Source organism: Pseudophryne corroboree, chromosome 4 (assembly GCF_028390025.1).
Source record: "Pseudophryne corroboree isolate aPseCor3 chromosome 4, aPseCor3.hap2, whole genome shotgun sequence".
In the NCBI taxonomy this organism is placed as follows: Eukaryota; Metazoa; Chordata; class Amphibia; order Anura; family Myobatrachidae; genus Pseudophryne; species Pseudophryne corroboree.
Genome location: NC_086447.1, coordinates 207,493,388 through 207,519,149, shown reverse-complemented (window position 1 = coordinate 207,519,149; position 25,762 = coordinate 207,493,388). Strand labels below are relative to the sequence as shown.

At 45.2% G+C, this 25,762-nt stretch overlaps 1 protein-coding gene across 1 annotated transcript in view; it reads right to left on the bottom strand.

Moving 5' to 3' along the window:
* Positions 1-25,762, bottom strand: part of MYO7B (myosin VIIB) — a 501,657-nt gene that overhangs the window by 295,961 nt on the left and 179,934 nt on the right. The window contains exons 8-11 of the mRNA XM_063915865.1: positions 23,389-23,502; positions 18,487-18,640; positions 18,251-18,327; positions 4,939-5,058 (exon numbers count right to left, since the gene is read on the bottom strand). Coding sequence (XP_063771935.1) covers positions 4,939-5,058; positions 18,251-18,327; positions 18,487-18,640; positions 23,389-23,502 — 465 coding nt within the window. The remainder of the gene's footprint in view (positions 1-4,938; positions 5,059-18,250; positions 18,328-18,486; positions 18,641-23,388; positions 23,503-25,762) is intronic.

Below are 25,762 nucleotides of genomic sequence, written 5' to 3'. Positions count from 1 at the left end.
TTCCTAGCCTTTATCAGCGTAGGAATAACTGCATCCGGAATGCCCTTTTCCGCTATGATCCGGCGTTCAACCGCCATGCCGTCAAATGCAGCCGCGGTAAGTCTTGGAACAGACAGGGCCCCTGTTGCAACATGTCCTGTCTGAGAGGCAGAAGGCCTGAGTCCTCTGAGAGCATTTCTTGCAGCTCCGGGTACCGAGTCCTTCTTGGCCAATTCGGAGCAAAGAATATTCTTCTCACTCCTCCACTTATTACAATTCTCAGCCCTTGGGTATGAGAGGAAGAGGAGGGAATACATAGACCGACTGGAACACCCACGGTGTTACTAGTGCGACCACAGCTATCACCTGAGGGTCCCTTGACCCGGCTTAAAACCTTTTTTAGCTTTTTATTGAGGTGGGACGCCATCTAGTCCACCTGAGGCAGTTCCCATCAATTTGCAATGATGAAGTCCCCACTTTCCCGGGAAGGAGGTCGTGCCTGCTGAGGAAGTCTGCTTCCCAGTTGTCCACTCCCGGAATGAACACTGCTGACAGTGCGCTTACTTGATTCTCCGCCCAGCGAAGAATTCTGGTGGCTTCTACCCTCGCCACCCTGCTCCTTGTGCCGCCTTGGCGGTTTACATGAACCCCTGCAGTCTGACTGGATCAGAACCGGTTGGTCGCGAAGCAGGGTCTCCGCTTGACTTAGGGCGTTGTATATGGCCCTTAGTTCCAGGATATTGATGTGGAGGCAAGTCTGTTGACTTGACCACAGACCTTGGAAATTTCTTCCCTGTGTAACTGCCCCCCACCCTCGGAGGCTTGCATCCGTGGTCACCAGGATCCAGTCCTGAATGCCGAATCTGCGGCCCTCGAGAAGGTGAGCACTCTGCAGCCACCACAGGAGAGACACCCTGGCCCTGGGGGATAGGGTGATTAACCGATGCATCTGAAGAGGTGATCCGGACCACTTGTCCAGTAAGTCCCATTGGAAGGTCCTCGCATGGAACCTGCCTAAGGGGATGGCCTCGTATGATGCCACCATCCTTCCCAGGACTCGAGTGCAGTGATGCACTGACACCTGTTTTGGTTTTAATAGATTCCTGACCAGCGTCATGAGCTCCTGAGCTCTCTCTATTGGGAGATAAACCCTTTTCTGGTCTGTGTCTAGGATCGTGCCTAGGAGAGGCAGATGAGCTGTAGGAACCAACTGCGACTTTGGAATATATAGAATCCAGCCGTGTTGCCGTTACCCTTCCAGAGAAAGTGATACGCTGTTCAGCAACTGCTCTCTTGATCTCGCTTGTATGAGGAGATCGTCCAAGTACGTGATAATAGTGACACCTTGCTTCCGCAGGAGCACAATCATATCCGCCATTACCTCGGTTATGACAATCCCGTACCGCAATTCTGAGGTACGCCTAATGAGGTGGATAAATGGGGACATGAAGGAATGCATCCCTTATGACCCGATTCACGATAAAGTCTCCCTCTTTTTAGGCTTGCCCTGACCGCTCTTAGCGATTCCATCTTGAACTTGAACCTTCTCAGGTATATGTTCAGGGATTTTTAATTCAATATGGGTCTGACCGAACCGTCTGGTTTCGGGATTACAACATGGTCGAATAATAACACCCTCTTGTTGAAGGAGGGGACCCTTGACCACCACCTGTTAAAGATACAATTTGTGAATTGCAGTTAACACTGGCTCCCTCTCTTGGGGGGAAGCCCGCAGGGCCGTCGGTGAGGGGGCATCTTCTCACAGTCCAGCTTGTATCCCTGAGACACAATATCTATTGCCCAGGGACCTAACAGGGAGTGAACCCACTTGTGGCTGAACTTACGAAGGCGTGTCCCCACCGGGCCTACCTCTGCCTGTGGAGCCCCAGTGGCATAGGTGGATTTTTGTAGGGGCCGGGGAGGACTTCTGTTCCTGGGAACTAGCTGTGTTGATCCCGGCTCTGACAAGAAAGGACGCACCTCAGACTTTCTTGTTTCTTTATTCGAAAGGCTGCATTTAATAATGTCGTGCTTTCTTAGGCTGTGCAGTAATATAAGGCGAACTAGCAGAATTACCAGCTATAGCTGTGGAGACCAGGCCCGAGAACCCTTCTCCACACAATCCTCAGCCTTCCATATGCCTCTTAAGTCGGCATCATCTGTCCAATGCATATTCTACAGGACACGTCAAGCAGAGATCGACATAGCTTTGACTCTAGGACCCCGTATACTCATGTCTCTTTGGGCATGCTTTATAACTATATATCTATCACTTAAGACAGCATCTTTAATATATTTACTAGGGTCTCAATCTCTGCTGATAAGGTACCTGTCCACGCTGCCACAGCGCTATAAACCCATGCCGACACAATCGCCGGTCTGGGTAGTATACTTAGAATGTGCACGCTATCTGCAGGATCCCTGAGAATAGCAAGTGCTACCGTCTGTGCAAACAGGACACCCTAGGGGAAGATTCTCAACACATCCTGGCCCTAGTGGGGAAAGGATACAGCCTGAGAATTCTCTTGTGGGAAGCTGCCGTCTCTTGTCTGGAGATTCCCACTCTTTTTCCTCATGAGAGGAGGGAAATTTACCTCAGCATTCTTCCCCTTAAACATGTGTACTCTCGTGTCAGGGACAGATGAGTCATCAGTGATATGCAAATCATCTTTTATTTCAATAATCATATATTGAATACCTTCTAGCCATCTTGGCTGTAACTTTGCATTATCGTAGTCGACAGTGGAGTTAAATTCCGTGTCGATACCAGTGTTTGTTATTTTGGATAGTGAGCATTGTGAGACTCTGAAGGTCTCTGTGACATAGGGACAGACATGGGTAGATTTCCTGTCTGTTCCCTAACCATTTGTGCAATAAATTCACCTTAGCACTTACACATATCCAAACAGGTGTCGGCGTTGTCGACGGAGACACCCTCTCACACACATATCCGCTCTATCACCTCCTTAGAGGAGCCTTTTACCTCAGACATGTCAACACACGCATACCGACACACCACAGACACAGGGGATGCTCTATTTGAGGACAGTTCCCCCACAAGGCCCTTTGGAGAGACAGAGAGAGAGTATGCCAGCACACACCCCAGCGCTATATAACCCAGGGATTACACTACAACTCAGTGTTTACCCAGTAGCTGCTGTATATACAATTTTTGCGCCTAAATTTATGTGCCCCCCCCCCTCTCTTTTCACCCTTTGTGTACCAGGATACTGCAGGGGAAAGCCTGGGGAGCTTCCTTCCAGCGCAGCTGTGAAGAGAAAATGGCGCTGGTGTGCTGAGGAAGAAGGCCCCGCCCCCTCAGCGGCGGGCTTCTGTCCTGTTTCTGACTAAAAATGGCGGGGGTTTTACACATATACAGTCACAGACTGTATTATGTGTATTTTTATGCCAAAGGTATTTTTATTGCTGCCCAGGGCGCCCCCCCCTCAGCGCCCTGCACCCTACAGTGACCGGAGTGTGTGGTGTGCTGTGGGAGCAATGGCGCACAGCTGCAGTGCTGTGCGCTACCTTAATGAAGACCGGAGTCTTCTGCCGCCGATTTCATCTCCTTCTTCTGTCTTCTGGCTCTGCAAGGGGGACGGCGGCGCGGCTCCGGGAACGGACGATCGAGGTCAGGCCCTGTGTTCGAACCCTCTGGAGCTAATGGTGTCCAGTAGCCTAAGAAGCACAAGCTAGCTGCACGCAGGTAGGTTTGCTTCTCTCCCCTCAGTCCCACGTAGCAGTGAGTCTGTTGCCAGCAGATCTCACTGAAATTAAAAAACCTAACAAATACTTTCTTTCTAGCAAGCTCAGGAGAGCCCACTAGGAGCACCCAGCTCTGGCCGGGCACAGATTCTATCTGAGGTCTGGAGGAGGGGCATAGAGGGAGGAGCCAGTGCACACCAGATAGTACCTAATCTTTCTTTTAGAGTGCCCAGTCTCCTGCGGAGCCCGTCTATTCCCCATGGTCCTTACGGAGTTCCCAGCATCCACTAGGACGTCAGAGAAATATAATTTTAGTCTTCCTCAATTGTTGTGTTCAGTTAGTTCTTTCTGATAGAAAGAAGAAAATGACAAGGTTATTGCACTGATGCATGAAAAAAGGGTTAGAGAGTTTCCACGTTTAACTCTATTACCCAAGAATAACTGGGTTCCAGATGATAGGTCAACAGTTAATAGGTCTACCCATATGGTTGACATGCACAAGGTCGACAGGTACATAAGGTCGATATGTTAAAGATCGACAGTTTCAAAAGGTTCACGGGTTCAAATGGTCGACATGACAATGGTCAACACAAGTTTTTAGAATTTTTCTACATTTACGATTCACGTGAACTGCGATTGGGAATAGTAACCATTAGTTTTACTAATATGGCTTATGTGTGGTTAAACATGCAAAATGACCCTTGTGTCAACCTTTCTTGTATCGATCATTCTTATGTCGACCTTTTCAATGTGTCAACCTTTTGTACTTGTCTACCTTTTATGGTGTCTATCTTTTTTATGTTGACCTATTGATCCTTTCAACCTTTTGACCTAGTGCATGTTGGCGATATGGGGTCGACCTGTTGACTGTTGACCTATTTCTGGTCAACCCAATGAACCATACCCTAGTAACTACCTATGGGAGATGCCAGTACATGATAGGCAATGTCTTATTCATTCAGAACTAAGACAAGGGCTATTGTCAGAAGAACCAGTCACAGTTAAAATATCGTCTTTCAGGATCCCAGGCGGTCAGGATCCCAACAGCCGATAATGCCGACAGACGGAATCCCGGCGCACCAGGGCTATTCCCACTCGTGGGTGTCCACAAGTGGGACTCTTAGCGCTCGCCCCGCTGCCAGCATTCTGGTGGATGGGATGCCGCTAATGTGTAACTGTTGTAAGGAAATACAAGTGACTCATACAGATCATAGTGAAGCAGTATTATTTGGCTTATTTATATGGTGACATTACTTTTGTGAAAGCATCTCTCCCTTCAGACGCTTGGGAGCAGGTCAGAGGCTTGGAAACGCTTTCTCCTCGAACTATTATGGTGTGTTTCGTAAGGCAGTTTCTTAGTTCCATTAAGTTCATCTGTCAGAGAAAAAGAGAAAGTCAGTGCTGTACATACTATGTAAATTGTAACAAAGTATACAGACTTGCTTTGTATATGATATCTTCATTATGATCTCTAAAAGCTGCCAGACTTGTAGAAATTTTCTTCTGTAAATTTGACATTTCAGACAAAATTCGTCCAACATTACTTAGTGGGCACACAACGAACGTCCGGTTCAACTGCGCACAGATCAGACAAAATATCACTTGGGGTGGACAACACAGACTTGACATTATATGACAGCGTAATATAGCGTAGCGCTGCGGCTTGTCACTGTTCGTAGTGCATGCTAAAACTCTATACACAATGCAGGGGAATAAATACAGGAGACAATGGAAGGCAGTCGCCTCCGGGCACTAGCCCTGAAGGGGGCACACAGACCTTCTCCATTGTTCCAGATTCTGCTTTATGCTCCCCATAGCAGGAGTAAGCAGGGAGCTCGGGGGGCATGTGTCACAATCCTCCTTCTTCCTATCTGGGTGCTGCTAGAGTGGTAAAAGAGAATGTGGAGGGGCGATGGTGAATGTGATCTGTATGAGGTAGGGTCTCTCCCACAGCAGTTGACACCTATAGGGAGAGAGACGTCCGCTTGAATGCACACAAACTCAGCCTAATGTCCCCTCCTAGTTGCAGTTGTGCACGGGGAGCAGGCAGCTACACGGGGGGACCATGTCCTCCTTAGCCAATGACCCACCCCCATCTCAACTCCCCTGGAGAGAGTGAGTGTCTGGGTGCCACTGGAACAAGGTGGTGGTAGTGAATGAGAGCAGGGGAGGGGGTGGGGACACCTAGCATGAAGTAATACCACAATGCAATAATGTAATGTAGTGTATAATATACACAAGAAAACACTGTCTTGGCAGTCATTAATAAGTGTAATGAAAAACATATACTGCAACACCTTTAATAATCAAATGGGAATTTCCTTTGCTGTAGTAGACCAAATGGCAAATATGACATGTAAATAGATAGTGTAACACGGTTTGGGAAATAAGAACACATGACAGGCACGTTCCCGGTGTAACAGAGTCTTTTACTGGAGGCAGACACTGCAGTTTCGCAAATACAGACAATAGCATGGAAAAAACAGACCTAGTAATAAAACAGGTGTACTCAAACAACCCAGCACCAAAGTCTCTAGAGTTCATTCTGCTGCCTTGGAGTGCAGCCATCTCCTGCCATGCTTCCTAGCATGGTTATACAGTCAGTGCCCTGGAGTGCAGCCATCTCCTGCCATGCTTCCTAGCATGGTTATACAGTCGGGCCCTAGCACTAATCACTCTGTAGCCTACTCACTGGCCGCTGTCCAGCATCAGTGCCCAGAGCACCAGGTAAATGAGAGTTTTAAACTCTTCCTGTTCTCTCGTGATGATTCCCAGCTGACACCGTGCAATCTAGAAAATCCAGAATTCAAAACCCCCATTGCGGTTGCAGAGTGCACAGGCTTTGCTTTCCTCTCCCCTGAATGGAGATGATCCCATAGGAATGCTAAAATATAGCTGCAATCACAGTAATATATTTTTTGATAAGTATCAGCTGGAGAGATTGATACATGACAATCTAATCAGAATACACTGATAGTTATCAATATCATCCCAAGCACTTCAGTATCTCCAGGATATGCTTTTCAAAGATGTATCTGGGGACACAGTCACATCTAATTGTGATACCCTTACTGCATTCCTATAAATATTGCTTTTCCCTGATTTGCATTTCCAAGTGCAAGGGAACATAATTCAATTGCACACAAAAATCTGATATGGAGATATACATTGTCCAGTGGTTCTAGCTATGCTATCTTCAACTGTTATTGCAGCCCCTCAGAAAGTTATTAGCCTCATGTAGTTTTTTATGCAGTCTGACTGTACAGTCTATCTGACAGCAAGGCACAGTGTGGCGTTGTAACAGAATGGCCTGTCAAAAAATAAGTGTCAGGAACAATGGAGGTAGCTATTTTAGGGGGCAGTGAGTATAGATAGGAGAGAAAGTGGTGTAACAATGGGAAAGATATGAGGGAGCATTGATCGAGATATAAGGTATACTAGGGTAATAAACAAGAGGAGCCCACCTGTTAAGCGGGGTACTCACGGAGCGATCGCTGCTTAAAATCTAAGCAATCTGACTAGATTGCTTAGATTTTAAGCAGCGATCTCTCCGTGTGTACCCCCCACAGCGATAGCGATGCGCAGCCCCGCGCATCGCTATCGCTGGTGCTAGAGCCAATCTAGCAGGTTGCTCACTTCACCTGCTGGGTGAAATGAGCGCCCCCCCCCCCCCCCCCCCCGTCTCCCCCCCGCACGCTCAGCACACATCGTGCTGTGCTCCGTGGGGGGAGAGATGTGTGCTGAGTGAACCGCTCAGTACACATCTCTCCCCAAATCGGCCGTGTATATGGGCCTTTACAGATCACCTGTACTGGCCCAGCTTCAACTGAGATCATGGATAAAGACTTATCAAAAGCTTTGATGAAAGATTTTTTTCAGAATTGTAGGTAGCATAACCAGTTGAATAGAGTAGAAAATTATCTACATGAAATGTTGTTCTCCAAAATTGGGTTTATATGAAACAAAAATATTTTTAGTAAGGCTTTTTGACTGATCCCTAATAATTTAAGGAGTGATATGGGAGATGTTTGGAATAAATAGGTAAGCATGTAAAGTTAGCTGGAATTGGGTAGATACATTCAAAAATCTGACATGGCCAATGGAAGAACTTTTATCAAAGGTACATTGCATTAGATATTTGTTGTGGAGCGCAATGTACTATATCCTGGGAGTGGAAGAGATACTGGTCAACGATGACTATCTGTGAATATTTTGTGACAAAGAGGGACTTTAAGTTCCTCTCGGGAACATCATGGATGAGACAGGGTAGTTTTAATAGCAGGAGCCACATAAACAGTGGAAATTGGAGATGAAAGTTTAGGATGGGATTCAGAGACAATGAAAAATAGGATTTTAATTAAATACCGGTAAATCCTTTTCTCGTAGTCCGTAGAGGATGCTGGGGTCCACATTAGTACCATGGGGTCTACCAGGATACCAGGATGGGTCTACCAGGAGCCATTGGCACTTTAAGAGTTTGAGAGTGTGGGCTGGCTCCTCCCTCTATGTACCTCCTACCAGGCTCAGTCTAGAAACTGTGCCCGAGGAGACGGACATACTTCGAGAGAAGGAAATACACAGATAGTGGCGAGATTCATACCAGCTCACACAACAGGCAACCCACGCTAACTAGCTTGAAACTCAGCAATAGCTGAAACATTACTTAACCAAGTAACAACGCATTACTTAACTAAGCACAAAGTCATACTGAATCAAGTAACTACTGCAGGATAACAAAGTGCTGGGCGGGCGCCCAGCATCCTCTACGGACTACGAGAAAAGGATTTACCGGTAGGTAATTAAAATCCTATTTTCTCTTACGTCCTAGAGAATGCTGGGGTCCACATTAGTACCATGGGGATGTACCAAAGCTCCCAGAACGGGAGGGAGAGTGCGGAGGCTCCTGCAGAACTAATTGACCAAACTTCAGGTCCTCAGAGGCCAAAGTATCGACCTTGCAGAAATTAGCAAACGTGTTCGACCCCGACCAAGTAGCCGCTTGGCAAAGCTGTAAAGCCGAGACACCCTGGGCAGCCGCCCAGGAAGAGCCCACCTTATGAGTAGAGTGGGCCTTAACAGATTTTGGACACGGCAATCCTGCCGTAGAATACGCATGCTGGATAGTGAACCTGATCCAGCGAGAGATCATCTGCTTAGAAGCAGGACACACAATCTTATATTAAAATATAACTTTTATTGTAATACATGATAAAACCAGCGAATATTAAAAGGAAAATAGAGTAGTGTAAATAAGAAAGAAATCGTGATTAAAAATGAAAATGCTGCGCACTAGATGTCACCGGATTAGCGCATATATTGCTACTATTAAAATTTATAGATCTGGGGAGGTGACAAACCAACATTTGAGAAGTTCATGAAAAAGCTCAATTCGAATAATTTCAATTTGAAGCTGACATATGAGAAGGATGAGAAGAGGGTCAACTTTCTTGATGTCACATTGACCCTAGAAGAGGATGGCCACATCTCCTCAGATTTATTCCATAAAAAAACGGCAACAAACAGTATATTACACCACAAGAGCTCCCACCACCCGCCAGTGATAAAAGGATTGCCGAAAGGGGAGTTCTTACGTATGAAGAGGAACTGTTCCGAAAAGGACACTTTTCAACTGAGGGCTCAGCAGTTGAGCAACAGACTCAGGTCCCGTGGATATAGTAGGAGATCAGTCAAATGAGCTTATCAGGAAACGAGAACATACACCAGAGATCAGCTACTTATACCAAAGATCAAAAAGAAGGAAGAGGAGAAAGTCAGATTCATTGGTACATTCTGCCAGGAGTGGCAGGATGTTTGGGGGATCCTACAGAAACACTACGAAATTCTCCGTACTGACCCGGATTTGGAAACAATCCTGGGGGAAGTATTACTGTTAATTGGAGAAGGTCCAAAAACCTCAGAGACATGTTAGTCCAAAGTCATCTGGAAACCATTAAAAAACCGTTGTATAGTAAAAAAGGATCGAGTGAGTGTGGCACATGCAAAGCATGCTCGATTATGGTTAATACAACAAAATATATGGATAAATTTCACAGGGTCTGGCATATTGGAGAGTACATCAACTGTGAAACCCCTGCCGTGATATATAATTTAAGTTGCCCATGCAACAAGAATTATATAGGGAAAACTAAAAGACCTCTGAAGAAAAGACTACTCGAACATCTGGGAAGCATAAGAAATGCGAAAAGGGACAAAGAACTGATGAAGACACTCACACCAGTGGCCCGACATTTCTTAAAATATCATCAAGGCAACTCTAGAAGTCTGACAGCTTTTGGGATGAAGAAAATTACCTTGAATATTAGAGGAGGAGACATTGATCGGGAGCTCCTCAAACAAGAGACCAGGTTGATCTTCCTAATGGACACCCTTACACCAAAAGGACTGAATGAAGAAAACAACTATATGTCCTTCCTATAAATCAGGGACTATTATGTATCTTATACGCAACCAATGTACACCTAGGATAATTTTAATCATGTGTATCCATATCTGAGGGGCGTCATATACTCTTAAAAATGGACCTAAAAAATCTATTTCTAATCTATAATCAGGGATTTTCCCTTTATCTGTATGGTATATGCTTAGGATGACCCCAAATTAAGTATATCTGAGGGGTTCCATACATTATTGGAATAGATTACAGTATCTATGATCAGCTTCAATTCTTGTTTCTTCACTTTAAACTTTTGTATTTTATTTTATTTATTTGGTTAGTTCTGTCATCACGTTTTATTTCACTTGAGATCATGTGCACGATTCTCTAATAGTGAGGCTGTCGCACATAAATAATTATACTTGATATTGTCACCATTATTTTTTTGTTTGATTTTCATAATGTAGCCTAAGGAGCTAGTATTCTGAAATTCTTCTAGAGTTATGAGAGACTATTCTCGAATATCATTCACGTTATGGGGATTCACTATCTGCTCCCAATAGGGAGCATTTATCTCACAATTTTTACATATATATTTTGTAATCACTTTACGTTCCTTTTTAACCATAGATCTACTAATTAACTTGGCCTCAAAATATCTGGGAAGTATGAGACCAAGCACTTTGATGGGAAGAAATAAATAACACAAGATCCATATGGTTATTTTCAGAGATTCACATGGTCAAACGGATAGGATTTATCTGTTAGTAATTTTTCGCTTATCACTGTACACTTCTGCACTTCTCCTTTTTTGGATACTCTGTCTCAAGTCACATTAGTTTATGCACACTACTTTTTATACAACCAGGGTATCACATATTATTAATTGGACTTGATATTATTATCTCAACTGTAGTTTATTTTTATAACCTAGCTGGTGAAGCTAGGTATACGTTCTATGGATATGAAAGATTATTTTGAATTCATTGATGTCACTGGGAATTATCAACTGCTCCCTAATAGGAGCACTCATTCAATATCCTTGACATTTTTTTTATTCACCTTATGCTCTATTTAAATATAACTATGGATACACACATACTTACCTGATGAGATTCGTCCTTGAATATATTTTTATTTAATCATGGAATTTGCCATAAATCATATGGGTCACTTGTCATATTAAAATTACTAAAAATATTAAATATTAAAATTATTAGATACACTGACTTGTAAAATACCTAGAATTCCCGATCTATGAACCAATTTGGTTTTAATACATTTAGTGATTAACAGACCTAATATCTGTATGAAATATATTAATCATATAAAAGACTGATAGGGTCCTTAGGGATTTATACTGCCTGATGCATTGGTTTGAATGTATGTTAACATTGAGCTAGAGGTCCCGTTTCATGCATAGGCATTTGAAGGATCTGGTCTGAACGTCATGATCTAGCCTGACAAACTGAAAGCGATTGAGATAACCTGAAATGACGGCATAGTAAAAACTCAGTGAAGGCCGATCATGTGACCTGAACGTCAGTAGGTGAGGTGGCATTATGCTACTGGATATACAATTATGACAGGAAACTCCTATTGGCGGACTGCGGTAACCGCCGGTATTTAAGGGTAGAACAGGAAACAATCTGGTTCTGCCTCTGATGAAGCGAACAGCGAAGCGTGCGTCAGGCTAGCTGCGCACTTTAGGTAGTCACCAGACATGCATCAATCATGTTAGATTAGGAAGGACTTCATATATTCAAGTTGAGAGTGGTTTAACCCATGCAAGTCGTGGGGACTATAGATAGGAAGCAGTAAAACCAGAAGCTGATGTTATACCCAATTGTGCATGAAAAAATATACTGTGTGTAGTAAATTGTGTTGAACAATGGCCATAAGGCTGTATAATAAAGCCTTAATAGGTATATTACTTGACATCTAATATATATATATACGTGCCTATATCAGAAATTATTAAATAAAGGGTTGAGCACGTGTTAGGACATCAGTGACAAGGTTCACATTTACAATGATTTCATAGTAATCACAGATCTATTCACAGCACACGGTATATGATCACTGAGTTGGTGAAACCCTCCGAAAAAATACTAAAATAAACACTGAAAAATACTAAAAAATAGTGAATTACAGGTTGCCTAATACATTAAGGCATCAGACTGTATTGGTGGGTTCAACTAGTATTGCAAATTCACTCTTCCGGTTCATTAAAACACAGAAATGAGTAGTGTATGAATCACTAATCAGCTTACACTCAGATAAGAACGGAGTGAGCCCTCATTATCTCCTCTTACAATACAGAGGGATAAAAACTAAAATGATCTCATATGGATCATTAACATATACTAACATATAGGGATTTTGAGGGAAAGAATGTGATAGTAACATCGTGACAAGGGATTACTGATTATCAACTGTCAGCAGCTACTATAGCTTTAAATGAGCACATATTATGTTACAATTAAAACAGGATAACTGTATCTATTACTTGTGACAACCAAAAGGCTTGATACTGCCAGAGCTAAATCTTCGAACTGACAGCTGCTGTTTCTCTTGTAGTGGATACATTTGTATCTTAATGCTACTGTTTCTCTTTCAGTGGATATAATATTATTCATGAAGTTTAGGAGGGCATACAGGTGTTGTTTAATAGAGTCTTGACATCAATTCCGTGATATAGTGAAAGCACAACACATACCAATTGTTGATTACTTTATTGAGAATATTCGTTGATATAACTACACACAGCAAGCTATTAGGGTATTATCATCATTATATATACAATGACATCTGGGGTCCTGCTTCTTTAAACGGTTTCATACCTCAAATCCTGGGAGGGATTAGAAAATGTAGACGTTTATTGTAGGAGTTCCTCTATAGTCATCAGAAACGTAGTGTAAACGTGAACTACAGTTATACAGGAAATATATACTAATACACTCTTGACTATCTATAAATTTTAATAATAGCAATATATGCGCTAATCCGGTGACATCTACTGCGCAGCATTTTCATTTTTAATCACAATTTCTTTCTTATTTACACTACTCTATTTTCCTTTTAATATTCGCTGGTTTTACCATATATTACAATAAAAGTTATATTTTAATATAAGATTGTGTGCACCACCATAGGGCATTTCGAACCCTTTCTCTTCTTATCGTTTGTAGATTTATTTTGCCTGTGGTAGCACCCCCCAAATAAAGGTTACGAATAATACTAACATGTTCTTGATAATAAAAATGGGGGCTATTTACTCAATATGAATTAACCTGTGCGACCAGTACTACAGCATTAGAATCAGGACACGCAATTTTCTTTGGATCATACAGGACAAAACGAGAGACCGATTTTCTGTGACGAGCAGTCCTCTTCACATAGATTTTCAGAGCCCTTACCACATCCAAGGACTTTGAAGTAAATGAGAAGTCAGTAGCCACTGGCACCACAGTAGGTTGATTAATATGAAAAGCCGAAACGTCCTTAGGAAGAAACTGCTGACGTTTCCGGAGCTCAGCCCTATCTTCATGGAAGATCAAGTAGGGGCTCTTACAAGACAAAGCCCCCAACTCCGACACACGTCTAGCAGAAGCTAAGGCCAACAAAGTGACAGCCTTCCATGTGAGAAACTTGACCTCAACCTCCGGTAGAGGCTCGAACCAATCCGATTGGAGAAACTGCAAAACCACGTTAAGATCCCAGGGTGCCGTAAGTGACACAAAGGGAGGCTAGATGTGCAGAACCCCTTTCAAAAAAGTCTGAACCTCAGAGAGGGAAGCCAGTGGTTTCTATAAGAAAATGGATAGGGACGAAATCTGGACCTTTACGGATCCCAATCTCAGACCCATATCCACACCTGCTTGCAGGAAGAGGAGAAACCGTCCCAGTTGAAACTCCACCGTAGGAAGCTTCTTGGATTCACACCAAGAGACATACTTCTTCCAAATGCGATGGTAATGCTTAGACGTTACTCATTTTCTAGCCTGTATCAGGGTAGGAATAACTTTGTTCAGAATGCCCTTCCGAGCTAATATCTGGCGTTCAACTTTCATTCCGTCAAACATAGCCGCGGTAAGTCTTGATAAGCGAACGGCCCCTGTTGTAACAGGTCCTCCCGAAGAGGAAGAGGCATCGGATCTTCCAGCAGTAGATCCAGAATATCTGTGTACCAAGCCCTTCTTGGCCAGTCCGGAGCAATGAGGATCGCCTGAACTCTTGTTCTCTTTATGAGTTTTAGAATCCTTGGAATGTGTGGAAGTGGACGAAACACGTACACTGACTGGAACACCCACGGAGTCACCAGGGCGTCCACCGACACTGTTTGTGGGTCTCTCGACCTGGAACAGTACTTCCGAAGCTTCTTATTGAGACAGGAGGCCATCATGTCTATTTGAGGTACACCACAAAGATTTGTCACCTCCATGAACACCTCCGGATGGAGGCCCCACTCTCCGGGATGGAGATCGTGTCTGCTGAGGAAGTCCGCTTCCCAGTTGTCTACTCCCGGAATGAAGATTGCTGACAGCGCCAACGCGTGTTTTTCTGCCAAGAGGATAATTCTTGTTACCTCTGACATTGCAGCTCTGCTCCTCGTTCCGCCCTGTTGGTTTATGTAGGCTACCGTTGTTACACTGCACTTGAATGGCTCGATCTCGCAGAAGATGAGCCGCTCTGAGAAGACCGATGTAGACGGCTCTTAGTTCCATAATGCTTATCAGAAGACTGGATTCCAGGTTTGACCATCTTCCTTGGAAGGCTTCTCCCTGAGTGACTGCGCCCCAGCCCCAGAGGCTTGCATCCGTGGTTAGAAGGATCCTGTCCTGAATCCCGAACCTGTGGCCCTCCAGAAGGTGAGACATTTGCAGCTACCAGAGGAGTGAAATTCTGGCTTTCGGCGATAGACGTATCCTCAGGTGCATGTGTAGGTGAAATCCCAACCACTGGTCCAGGAGATCCAGCTGGAAGGACCGAGCATAATACCTTCCCTACTGTAGAGCCTCGTAGGAGGCAACCATCTTCCCCAGAAAACGAATGCACTGATGAACGAATACCCGGGCTGGCTTCAGGACATCCCGGACCATTGCTTGTATCACCAATGCTTTCTCCTCTGGCAGAAACACCCTCTGCACTTCCGTGTCGAGGATCATCCCCAGAAAAGACAATCTCCTTGTCAGTTCCAAATGTGACTTTGGAAGGCACAGGATCCAACCGTGTTTCCTGAGCAGATGAGTCGTGAGAGCAATGGACTGCAACAATGTCTCCCTGAACGACACCTTTATCAGTAGATCGTCCAGATATGGGATTATGTTCACCCCCTGTTTGCGGGGGGAACATCACCTTGGTGAACACCCTCGGTGCTGTGGAGAGGCCGAACGGCAATACCTGAAACTGATAGTGACTGTCTAACAGTGCAAATCTGAGATAAGCCTGGTGCGGCGGCCAAATCAGAATGTGGAGGTACGCATCCTTGATATCCAGGGATACCAGAAACTCTCCCTCCTCCAGACCTGAGATCACCGCTCTCAGAGACTCCATTTTGAATTTGAATTCCCTCAGGTAAGGGTTTAGCGACTTCAAGTTCAAAATAGGTCTGACCAAACCATCCGGTTTTGGTACCACAAAAATGTTCAAATAGTAACCCTTGCATTGCAAACATGGTGTAACTGGGACAATGACCTGTGACATTTCCAATTTTCGGATGGCATCCTGTAGGATCGCCCTGTCTGCCAGCAAAACTGGCAAGCCTGATTTGAAGAATCGGTGAGGCGGGAGTTCTTGAAACTCAAGTCTGTATCCCTGGGACACAATATCCTGTACCCAGGGATCCAGGCCAGACGACACCCAGACGTTGCTGAAACGTCTGAGTCTCGCACCAACCAGCCCTTCCTCCAGGCTGTGCGGTCCATCGTCATGCTGAGGATTTTGAGGAACCAGAAGCAGGTTTCTGGTCCTGAAAGCCTGCGGGTGTAGGCTTTTTGGATTTTGCAAGACCACCCCTAAAGAACGTGGTATGAGGCTTGGACCTTTTTGTTCTAGCGGGCTGAAAGGACTGCAATGTAGTTGGTGAAAAAGGTTTCCTCGAAGAAAGTGTAGCAGGGGGAAGGAAAGGTGACGTACCCGCAGTTGCCGTAGAAATCCACGCATCCAATGCTTTCCCAAATAGAGCCTGACCTGTGTAGGGTAGGTTATCCACACTTTTCCTGGACTCCGCGTCTGCAGACCATTGTCGTAGCCAGAGTCCCCTGTGAGCCGAGACCAACATGGCAGATATCCGTGCAGTCAGCGTTCCCAGGTCCTTCATGGATTCCACCATGAACACCGCAGAATCCTGTATGTTACGTAAAAACAATTCAATGTCACTTCTATCCATTGTTTCTAAATCCTCTAGTAATGTACCTGACCACTTTACTATGGCTTTAGAAATCCATGCACAGGCAATGGTGGGCCTTAACGCCACTCCCGAAAGCAGTGTATATGGATTTGAGTGTAGTTTCAATCTTACGATTAGCCGGTTCTTTTAACACGGTAGATCCAGGGACAGGTAAAACAACCTTTTTAGACAGTCTGGAGACAGATGCGTCAACTATGGGTGGGTTTTCCTACTTTTTCCGATCCTCCTCAGGGAAGGGAAAGGCAACCAGAACCCTTTTGGGGTTATGGAATTTTTTCTCTGAGTTTTCCCAGGATTTTTCAAATATAATGTTTAATTCTTTAGACGCAGGGAAGGTTAGCGAGGCTGTCTTATTGTCAATAAAGTAAGCCTCCTCAACCTGCTCAGGTGGCATGTCAGTAATGTTTAACACATCTCTAATGGCCTCAATCATGAGCTGCATCCCCTTTGCAAGGGATGCTGCCCCCCTTAACACATCCCCATCACCATCTGCTGTATCAGAGTTGGTATCCATGTCATCTTGCATAATCTGGGCAAGTGCATGTTTCTGTGGGAACATGCTAGGGGGTCTTGCCGAAATAGGAACAGAACCTGACCAAACTGCCATAGAATTCTTTAACACCTGAGTTTCTGTCTCAGTATGTGCTACCCTAGTGGAAATCTGAGAGATCATTCCTTTAATGGAGGTCAACCACTCAGGCTCAATCATAGGGATCTGAGACAAGACAGTACATTCCTGTGTACATGGGATGGATTCTTCCTGAGAAAAAATATCCTCTGTGTCATACACACACACACACACACGGAATTGTAGACACAGTTTTCCCCCAAGTATACCACAGAGAGACACAGAGATTGAAGCCAACCCATACACAGCGCTTCCTGAGGTAGCTATAATACAACTACCTACAGTAGTGCTTACTGTGTACATTAATAGACTACACAGTATTTACACAGCCTCCCCCCCCCTACTACAACCCCCTGGTACCACACAGGATAGCTGGAGTTGCGTGGAGGGACCATTTCCTCTGTCAGCGTCTGTGTACAGGAACTGCAGGCAGGAAAATGGCGCTGAATGCTGCTGGGTCCACTCTGAGGAGAAGCTCCGCCCCCTGAAGATGGCGCGTCTTCCCGCACAAATTCTTTATACTGGCCTGAGGATTCCGTCGCTAGCCGGGGGATTCAGTCCCCGGTTAGCGTCTGTGTACTGAGGATTCTGTCGCTAGCCTGGGGATTCAGTCTCCGGTTAGCGTCTGTGACCAGTTTAGGATATTTAGATACTGGCTCAGGACGCCCCTCATAGCGCCAACACTGTGTGCCACTGTGCCTTCCCTGGAGCGCAGCCATTTAGAGCTGCGCTCCTACCCTTGTGCCGCCATATCTCACCACCATCTGATCTTCTGGCTCTATTAGGGGGTGGCGGCATGCTGCGGGAGGGAGCGGTCGCCTGGGGCGGCTAACGATCAGCACCCTCAGGAGCTCAGTGTTCTGTCAGCGTAGATAGTGGCTCATACGCATCAGGGCGGACACTACTCCCCCCCTAAGTCCCTCAAAGCAGGGAGGCTGTTGCCAGGAGCCTCCCTGTGCCTAAACACTAAAAAAAAAAAAAAAAAACTAGAAAAACTCCTATGGAGCTCCCCTAGCTTAGTGGTCAAAGAAGTCTTAATGTTTACATTTTAAAGGCTCAACCATGTTAAGCCAAAATTGATGATCTCATGTCAAAATATTGATAGCTATGGAAGAAAAAAGCTCTTGGTTACCTCAAGCAATGTAGCAACACTGGTCAAATGGATGGAATCAAGAACATCACAGCAGTCAAGATTTCCATACATCGCACCTGCAAATAAAGCCATAGGAATCAGTATAGACTGAGTACATTGTAAGACATGGAAGTATTTCATGGAGGACATACACTTGCATATATGAGCGTGACTAAAATTACACCCTTACTTATGTTTCATTTAAGCAAAAATGTTAAGTAAAAAAAAGTGCGTACTTTGGAACTCCAAGTTGCCCAGGTGTAGAATAGCTGCCAGCAATTTAATGATGTCAGTTTGATCTTGCTCAGAGAAAAGAAGAATCTTCATAGCAGAACGAACTTGAGTGTAATCTCTGACATCATTGCGCCCCTCACAGACTGTGCAGCCTCCCTAAAATGAGAAGGTAGCATGATTTAAAGTCAGTGGCGGAACTAGCGAGTGGTGGGCCCAATTGCTTAATTATGCTCGCCCCCTCCCTTATCAGCCTCCCACATGACTGTACTATAACCCACACACACACACACACACACACACACACACACACACACACACACACACACACACACACACATATCATTACCAAGTAACTTCAATATATCCCAAAAGGCGATTCTCCATGATGCACGGGACAGCTACACAAATTCAAATGACATACTTCTCCAAAATACCAAGATTTTAGTGGGTCTTAAGTTGGTATCCATGTTATGGTCGACAGTCATTAGGTCGACCACTATTGGTCGACATTGACATGGTCGACATGGGCACATGGTCGACCCATGAAAATGGTCGACACCTGAAAAGGTCGACATGAGTTTTTTTAACTTTTTTTTCTTTTGGGGAACTTTTCCATACTTTACGATCCACGTAGGATCGTAATCTGTGCCGAGCGAAGTTCGCTCGCCATGCGAGGGGACGCGGTGCACTAATTGGGGTTCCCAGTCACTTTACGCAAAAAACGACACCCAAAAAAGTAAAAAAACTCATGTCGACCTTTTCATGCGTCGACCATTTTCATGTGTCGACCATGTGCCCATGTCGACCATGTCAATGTCGACCAATAGTGGTCGACCTAATGACTGTCGACCATAACATGGTCGACCATTCATACCGGAACCCTTAAGTTATAGGGTAAGGCATTGCTACTAAGCAATTAAGTTTTCATATAAGAACAATTTCTTAACATACCAGTTTAAAAGGGAAAAAAAAAGTAAAAGCTTGTGATGCACCGGACTTTACTTTATGTTCACTTTCTGGAGAATCACCCAAAAGAGCTTAGTATAGAACCCCAGTATATTAATATACTCAAGCACTCAAAATATTACTACACAGTGCCCCAGATACAATACTCACCCCTTAAACCATCTCACCCCAAAAATATATTAGTATACAACCCTCTGCGATACATTTACTACACACCCCAACCTACCTCTCCTACCAGATAATGTACGCATACAAGCCCCCAGATACATTACACCCCTCCACCCATCTCATTCCCGGATAATATACATATAAACCCCCTGATATGTTGCTATACCCCCCAACTCCTCGCCACCCCCAAGTAATAGAAGTATACACCTTACACCTCACCACATAATATGAACAAGTACACTGCCCTCACAGGTACTTACCTCTGTTTGCAGCATTGTAGGAGGCTATGTGTTCCCTCACATATCGGTGGCAGCAAGCAGCAGCATACAAGACCCAGGAAGAAGACAGTACAGGCTGGGCAGAGCAGAAGCGATTGGGGGCTTGGGAATGAAGTGTGGACTTGGGACCTCACACTCTGCTTGCAGGGGAAGACAGGCTATGCAGAGCAGGAGAGAGGAAGGGGGGTAGTGGTACTCGGGAATGGGGCAAGATGATGGGACTTCACTAATCACCTGCAGGGGAAGACAGGCCGGGCAGAGGCACAGATTGTCTAAGTGGGGCTGTGCAGCACCTGACCAATGGACGCACGGGAAATAAAGAGGGGAGGATATCTGGAGAGCAGATCATATCTTTTTTGGAGTTTTTTTCATGCAAGGTAACGTCAGATCCAGTGTAGAGAGGTGCAGAGGAGGTGAGGTACCTGTAAGTGGAGTGGTCATGGTTCCACTACTCTTCTCTAGCCGATCTGCCTCCTCCTTCTTCTTTAGGGCCTCTGTTGGCCGTGACGCACTGTAATGAGTCAGTCTGACTCATTGGCCCTCATTCCGAGTTGTTCGCTCGCTAGCCGCTTTTCGCAGCAGTGCACACGCTAAGCCGCCGCCCTCTGGGAGTGAATCTTAGCTTAGCAGAATTGCGAACGAAGTATTCGCAATATTGCGAAAAGATTTTTCTTTGCAGTTTCTGAGTAGCTTCAGACTTACTCTTCCAGGGCGATCAGTTCAGTGCTTGTCGTTCCTGGTTTGACGTCACAAACACACCCAGCGTTCGCCCAGACACTCCCCCGTTTCTCCAGCCACTCCCGCGTTTTTCCCAGAAACTGTAGCGTTTTTTCACACACTCCCATAAAACGGCCAGTTTCCGCCCAGAAACACCCACTTCCTGTCAATCACACTACGATCATCAGAACGAAGAAAAAACCTCGTAATGCCGTGAGTAAAATACCAAACTTCTTAGCAAATTTACTTGGCACAGCCGCAGTGCGAACATTGCGCATGCGCAGTTAGCGGAAAATCGCACCGATTCGAAGGAAAAGAACGAGCGAACAAATCGGAATGAGGGCCATTATTAGTACTTTTGATGCTAGGAGCCAGCTGCGGGCATCTTAGTACATTGGGCCTAATTCAGACCTGATCGTAGCAGCAAATTTGTTAGCAGATGAGCAAAACCATCGGGGTCATTCTGACCCGATCACACGCTCCAATTTATCGCAGCGCAGCGTTCGGGTCAGAACTGCGCATGCGTCGGTGCCTCAGTGTGCCAACACCGCAGTGTGCCGGCGCATGCCAGACGGCCGAAGGCAGTCGCTGAGCTATGATCGCCTCTGCCTGATTGACAGGCAGAGGCGGTCGCTGGGCGGGGGTGGGGCGGAACGGCGGCATTTGGTCGCCGTTTTGTGGGCGCAGTCCAGCCAACACAGACGTGGCTGCACTGTGCGACGGGTGGGCCACAGTGGCTGCGTGACGTCACACGCAGCTGCTGCGGGCTGGGGAGCGATGAGTAGCTCCCAGCCAGCATGCTAAAGCTGCGCTGGCCAGGAGCTACTACTAAAGTGCAAAAGCATCGCCGCTGTGCGATGCTTTTGCACTTCTGTGGGGGGGGGGGGGGGGCACTGACATGCGGGGTGGGATAGCAGTGTGCTGGGCGTCCCCTCGCATGTCTATTGTCATGATAGTAGCCCTGCTAAAGGGCTACGATCAACTCGGAATGACCCCCCCCATGTGCACTGCAGGGGGGGCAGATATAACATGTGCAGAGAGGGTTAGATTTGGGTGGGTTATAATGTTTCTGTTCAGGGTAAATCCTGGCTGCTTTATTTTTAGATTGCAGTTTTAATACACCCCACCCAAATCTAATGGGCCCTGCACACTAGGCGATCCGCTGCCAAGCTGCCTGACGGCGGATACGGCTGACGGGAGGAGTGAAGTTTCTTTCCATGGATTTACTAAAAACCCAAACCAACTGAAAAACACTGAGAAACCACACTTTAAAATAGAAATGAGTAATGAGTATCAAAGTAGCATCAATGTATTTTGTTTACAAAACATATAAACCTCAGATGTACTAAATAGTGACTTCCACACACATCACTTAACCACCATTAACCAAATAAATAGCCTAGATCTGGCAGACAAGTTGTAGAAATCAATGCACAGATCCCTAGATTAATAGTAGAGATAAGAGCTTTTATATTGCTGTAAGTGGTGACAGAAAACCAGCCCTATCACTACTATTTAGTAAATATATCCAAGCAACTAGACTTGTACAATTTGGCTACATACTGGGAGTCATTTAGACCCGATCGTACGCTGCAGTTTTTTGCAGCCATGCGATCGGGTCTGAACTGCACATGCGTGCGGGACAAAAACACCAAAGAAAGCGTTCACAGCAGCGAACGCAAGAAGATTGACAGAAAGAGGCCATCCGGGGGTGTCAACTCCCCGTTTTCTGGGAGTGTCGAGGAAAATGCAGGCGTGTCCGGCCGAATGCAGGGAGGGATCCTGACATCAGCTCCTGGCCGGATCATCGCAGCGGGTGAGTTAAGGTGGGTACACACTGGAAGATAGATCAGCCGATCAATTGATTGCCAGATATATCTATGGACGGATCGGGCAGTGTGTTGAGCATACACACTGCCCGATCCATCGGGGACTGACGTCATGAACTGGGTGGGCATGTGTACACGCCCGCCCAGTTTAGCTGTCAATCACCGCCGGCTGCCGCAGCATGTGTACGGGCGGTCGGCCGACCGCCGTACACACACAGCGACGCGCCAATATATCGGTAGATATATTGGCCATCGGCTGTGCTGCGGGGCCAACGCGATACATCTGTGAACTACGGAGTTCACAGACGTATCGTCTGTACACACTGGCCGACGGACCCGCGATATATCGGCCGTTCAAGAGAACAGCCGATATATCGGCCAGTGTGTACGGGCCTTAAATCTTGAGCTGTGCAGAGAGGGCACAAACTTTTTGTTGTGTCATCTCTCTACACAAGCGTTTGCAGCCCTGCACAGCAAATTCCCCCTACCCTGTGGGCGGCGATTACCTGATCGCAGCAGTGCAAAAAATAGCCTGCGTGCGACCATGTCTGAATTAGGCCCACTGTATGTTTGTGAAGGAATTGGTTCTAGCTGCTCGGATGTGACATGGATGTGATTGGGAACAAAGCAAAACAAAAATGCAAGTACGTTTGCACCTGGACAAACCTTGTTGCAAATGCAAGTTGTGTAATTGGGGTTTTTTTTGCATGCAGGGTAAATACTGGCTGCTTTTGCATGTAGCCCACAAATACTGGACAGGAGCAATTTAGATTTCAGTTTGGATACATCCCTCTCAAATCTCTGCACATTTTAAATCTCCCTCACCTGAGGTGCAGAATGGTTTTACCCAGGTGCATAGTTACCTGCATCTTTTTTTTTTCCTAACTCATGATGATATTATAGTAATGAAGAAAATCTGAGATACATGAAAAACTAAGTGGATTACCATGGTCAGGTACTTGTAGTCTGAAGAGTTGCCCAGGGTAAATTGCTTCTTTTGCTCTGATCCCATTCCAAGCAGCATGCTGTAGAATATGTGATAGTTTCTCTCACCTGAAGCCTGATGAACAATAACAGTGATATATGAAATATAAAATAATACATATATCAGATGACCAACATTCCAGATGCATTATCCTCGAGTATAAGTGCTTTCTTGAGGGCCTGATTCATAGCTGTACGCAGATGCCTTCACAACTGCGATTTAGTATGCAGCGGCTGTGCGAAAATATGCAAATGTTGCAGTTGTCAGCATTTGTATTGAGACGCCCACTGGAGGCATCTAAGATCTGCTGCTTTTGTACGAAGACACAGACATCGGACACACATCAATCGACAATTCACATGCTGAGTCAGCCCTATGGTTGCACAGCATGGCTGTTGGAAGTGGGATGCCAAAGCCATTGTAAATGAGATGGGATCGTAGTTGCAAGCTGTGACACACATCCAACCCCTGCGTCACCACCCCCCTGTAAGGCGCCTGTCTCTCATGTTGTGAAAGAATCTTCACTGCGGCCACAGCTGCAAGACCAACGACGGCAACTTTTACGCATGCACAGTAGCAAATCAGATCAGGCCCTTAATCACTTGTTGCTCAGTCACATTTGAGTGAAGAGTGCGCTCCTGCGATGTCTCCTTATCCTGCATGCAGTGATGCCCCAGCAGGATGGCGTCACTGCCATACAGCTGAGCATGCAAGACCCGACCTGTCACAGTGTTGCATGGATGTACTTAGCTGTTCAGGTGAATTCCCTGCCTGAGGGAGTTGTAATGGCGGAATCTGTCAACACCTTTAAGAATGGGTTAGATAAATTCCTAATGGATAAGGATATCCAGGGGTATGGTGCATAGTCATGCATTATAGTTACTATAAATAGGGATAAAATGCAACGGCTGACAGCAGCATCAGTCAGAAATTTTAGTCAAATCATCATGCATAGGAGACCACAAATAGGTTGAACTCGATGGACAATTGTCTTTTTTCAACCTCAGATACTATGTTACTATGTAACCTGTGTTACTGCTGTTATAGCTGCCATAGTCATTATAGTGACCACCGATGTTACTTCTGAGCATACCGCTGTTGGAAGTGTTTACCCAAATAGACTTAGCATCCTGGTTACGTACATTCTGTGTGGAGTAACCTCCATTTTCACACTCCACTGACACCTATTGTAACCACACAGGTTTCATCATTAGGCTATATCAATAATTAGAAGGTTCACAGGGGTTAAAGCTGAGGCCAGCATGTAACCAGAGTATCGGGGTATATTTACTAAAATGCTGTTTTTTAGAAGTGGAGATGTTGCCCATGGCAACCAATCAGATCAGAGGCAAACAAGGTCCTTAGCACCTTCTAGAAGATAATAGCTAGAATCCGATTGGTTGCTATGAGCAAAAATCCACATATTAGTAAATTTACAGTGCATCCCTAAAGTATTCACAGCGCTTCACTTTTTCCACATTTTGTTATGTAACAGCCTTATTCCAAAATGGAATAAATTAATTTTTTCACTCAAAATTCTACACATAGGGGGTAATTCCAAGTTGATCGCAGCAGGATTTTTTTTTAGCAGTTGGGCAAAACCATGTGCACTGCAGAAGAGGCAGATATAACATGTGCAGAAAGAGTTAGATTTGGGTGGGTTATTTTGTTTCTGTGCAGGGTAAATACTGGCTGCTTTATTTTTACACTGCAAATTAGATTGCAGATTGAACACACCCCACCCAAATCTTAGGGTGTGTACACACGGTGAGATAAATCTGTGAGATTTTGACTATATAGTCAAAATCTTATGAAAGGTTAGTGCATATCTTATGGTGCTAGGCAGCTTGCGATACAGATTCGATCCCGATGCGCGCTCCCGTGGGGTCGGTATCGTAAGGCTAGATAGACTGTGCAGGCAAGTCAATCTTGACTATCTAGTGTACAATCTAGTACAAAGTATAGTCAAAATTGGCATTTAGTCAAAATCGTACATAGACAAAATCTCAAGCACAGATAGTCAAAATCTGTACTATCTGTGCTATCTGAGCTCTGGGGGAGTTCAAGAGAAATCGCATAGTCAAAATCAAACATAGCAGGGATCTCACCGTGTGTACACACCCTAACTCTATCTGCACATGTTAAATCTGCCTCTACTGCAGTGCACATGGTTTTGCCCAACTGCTAAAAAAAATCCTGCTGCGATCAACTTTGAATTACCCCCATAATACCCTATAATGACGACGTGACTAAAGTTTTTTTTAGATTTTTGCAAATTTATTAAAAATAAAAAACGAAGAAATCACATGTACATAAGTATTCACCGCCTTTGCTC